The sequence below is a fragment of the Octopus bimaculoides genome, chromosome 30 (assembly GCF_001194135.2).
Source record: "Octopus bimaculoides isolate UCB-OBI-ISO-001 chromosome 30, ASM119413v2, whole genome shotgun sequence".
NCBI lineage: Eukaryota > Metazoa > Mollusca > Cephalopoda > Octopoda > Octopodidae > Octopus > Octopus bimaculoides.
In genome coordinates this window covers 9676141-9679717 of record NC_069010.1, presented here as the reverse complement: position 1 = coordinate 9679717, position 3577 = coordinate 9676141, and the positions used below count along the sequence as shown (strand labels likewise).

Genomic DNA, 3577 nt, shown 5'->3' with positions numbered 1-3577 from the left:
ATATATATATATATATATATATATATACGAGAGAAAGAGAGATGATTTTATGGTCTTTTAGTTCCCCTAACCATTATCGTTGATGCCATGCTGGAGCATCATCCATTTCTGCATGTTCAAAGTATGTTTGTTTCAGTTTTCGTATTCCATTCATTACACAACTCACTCGTTAATTTATCTAACCCAATTAATGCTACTGATCTTTTTGATTATGAGAATTAAGTTTTGCCATACCTGTAAAAATCTTTGTCACCTGATTAATTATTCACTCGTTATTAGACTACACTGTGTAGATGATGTCAAAACAGACTGAAACATCTCTGTAGTTGTGTCCCCTTGATTACAAAGAAATGAAGATCTAATCATTGCTATTATGTAAAATTGTTGTAAGTCCAAATTTGGCCAAATGCATTTTTTTTTTTTTGCAATATTTATTTTTGCTTGCAATAGCCAGTTCTTTTGTTCAAACTATCGTATCTCCAGCTGCTTCTGATGCCAAGATATCAAAAATTGTCAAAATGTACTTCAACGGTTTTGCTATGGAATGGTGAAATTATTTTTCTGTTTTCTGAAAAAGCGTTTTGGACTTACGACACTTTTGCATAATAACAATGTAACGTTTTCTTTGCCCTAAATATATAAAGTTTTAGAAATTAATTTGTATTTTCGCAATTATCTCCCCTTTATTTTCAGAGTTGCTGACAGTCAACACTAGGTTTATATTTTTTGTTATGCGTGCATGTGTGTATGTGTATATATGTATATATGTGTGCATGTAATCGTGCAGGTACGTTTGTCTATTTACGAATGTGTGTATGCATGCATGTTTGTACATCTATGTGTGTGCATGTATGTAGTGTGTGAATATATGCGTATATATATGTATATATGTGTGCATGTAATTTATGTGTTTAATTTATGTATGTACTAGCAGGACCCGTGAATATTTCACAGAATTAAGGGTAAACCTATTGGGTTCTCTCTGAGAACTGTATCCAAACAACCCCAAAAGCATGGCCCATGTTGTGTCTGTATGGGAAGACAGTTGCTTATTTGCTAATCACTAAAAAATGGAGGAAATTGGAATACGATGATTACTTAATGCACTTCATATATTTTATACTCAATTTCAAGGACTCAATACACAGCACTCTCTTTCACTCTTTGTCTTACTTTCTTTTTCTCCTTTTTTCTTTCATTCTTCGTCTTTCCCTTCACCTAATCTCGTGAAAGCATTACCGACAGGCTAAATATCGGAGAAAAAAAATTTAGTTAAAAAAAAGGATAAAAGAATTACACATTTCACCCCCCCCCCCTCCTCCTCGTCTCCTCCTTCCTCACTTTAGCTAATCGCATGAAAGTGTTACGGACGGGCTAAGTAACGGAGTGACAAGCAAAGTTATTATAAGATATGTGTTTATGTATGTGTGAATGTATGTATATACGTATGTATGTGTGTTTGTTTATTTGCATCTGCTTCCATCCATTTGTACTAACAGATACGTGAGGTCAGACCTGGGCAGTTTGATCATATTTGGGCAAGTGTCTTCTACTTATTGCCTTGGGCCGACCAAAGCCTTGTGAATGGATCTTTCAGTTTCTGTCTACCAAATCCACTCACAAGGCTTTTATATATATGTGTGTGTGTGTGTATATATATATATATATATATATATATATATATTTACACATTTATATATGTGTGTGTGTGTGTGTGTATGTATGTCCACCTGTGTAATGTAGTCTCTCTTCTTCTGTGTTTACCAGAGTTGGGTGTCTGGCGATTCTCCTGTTTTTCCTTTGTCCGCTCGCGTTCGTCCGACACTTAAACACTCTTTCCATATCAAGGTACGTAACGCTTCAGCTTTGTTTACTTCCTCTCATTTCAAAAACTGTTTTCTCCCTTTTTAGTGTATTAATAGTTTAGCCCAACGTCAGTCTTGTAATAGGAATCTGAGGAACTTCAACCATGTTTCGTTGTCTGCTACCACAACAGCTCCTTTATAGGATCCAGTTAGCTCAAGACATCATCAGGAGGAACCACGTCCGGTTTCGGCCCCTACTCCTCTACCGTTTTGACGTGGTGGGGCCACCCCCTTTCGGAGGTGTCTTCAGCTCTGGTGTTGGGTGCATGTCTTCTTTCTTCTATTCCCTGGCCTCTTCGATGCAGCATCAACGAGTGTCAGCGTCCGACTGACTGTCTTGTCAAATTCCCCTTTTTTATATCTGCTGCTAGGGTCCAGCAGGCTGCCCCAGCAAGTTGTCACGTGACACTGTCTAAATTTCCCGCTGCTAGGGTCCAGTAGGCAGCCCCAGCAAGTTGTCACATGTCACTGTCTAAACTGACATGACACTGTTTATATATATATATATATAAATATATATATATATATATATATCATCACCATTTAACGTCTGTTTTCCATGCTGGCATGGGTTAGACCTCTACACACACACACACACACACACACACAATTTATTTCAGTCTGCTGGAACAAGAGTACAAATGTCTCCCCACCACCACACACCCTTAACAGCCATTTGTTTTCAACAGATGAAATATTTGAGCTGCTTGGTTTCTCCTGACTGAATTTAAAGTATTTATACTTATACCCTGCTTCCTGTATTAACAAGCATTTCATTCCGGTTTGCTACCATTAATGTATTTATGTGTGTGTGATGAAACACAAACAGCTAGTCACACAGACAGACATTCAAGTAAATTTGACCATGCTTAATACAGGTTGGCAGAAGAAAACTATAATTATTTAGATAATGTAAATATTCTTCAAAATTTACATTGTTAAAATCTAATACACTAATTATTTCCGTTCTGTTTTTCCCTATTTTCAATTTCTATTTTTTTCTTTTTCTTTTTAAATTTTAGTTTTTTAGCTCAATGTTCCAGTCTGTTGGCGTTTGCTGTTGTCTTTTGGTTCGACTTACAACACATTCATCATGTTGTGTGAGTTGTCTTCTTTTTCTTCTTTAATTTTTAACATTTTACTATTTAAAGTGGCTACACCCAGCCCTAATATTCTGTTTTATGTTCAAACTGGCTGGATCTAGACTCTCACACCTACCCTACAATGTCATTCTCGGAATAAACAATCACGTCATTGAAATCTCAATACTACAAGATAATGCAGGATTCATTCAAAGTGACGTGAATAAATAAGAATCAGATTTGACAGAGAAATCTGAATGCTTGAAGAAGAGTTGACCTTTCAGCATTTAAACCAGCCATGTTTGACCCAAATATTCTCCAGGTCTGACCTCTCATATCTGCTCTGCAGCCATATCCGGCCTGTGTACTCTGCCTGTTTTGTATTCAAACCGACCTGATCTGGCTTCTCAGACCTACTCTACAATGTCACTCTAAAAATAGATAATGATTTTTTTGAAAATCTTTAGTAGTGGTAGTAGTAATAGTAGTAGTAGTAGTAGTAGTAGTAGTAGTAGTAGTAGTAGTAGTAGTAGTAGTAGTAGCAGTAGTAGTAGTAGTTATAGAAGTAGCAGTTGTAGCAGCAGCAGTAGTAGTAGCTGGAAGTGTAGTAATAGCAGTAGCAGTTGGGGG

At 36.5% G+C, this 3577-nt stretch overlaps 1 protein-coding gene across 1 annotated transcript in view; it reads left to right on the top strand.

Moving 5' to 3' along the window:
* Positions 1 to 3577, top strand: part of LOC106875310 (uncharacterized) — a 27337-nt gene that overhangs the window by 13142 nt on the left and 10618 nt on the right. The window contains exons 6-7 of the mRNA XM_014923398.2: positions 1768 to 1848; positions 2888 to 2965. Coding sequence (XP_014778884.1) covers positions 1768 to 1848; positions 2888 to 2965 — 159 coding nt within the window. The remainder of the gene's footprint in view (positions 1 to 1767; positions 1849 to 2887; positions 2966 to 3577) is intronic.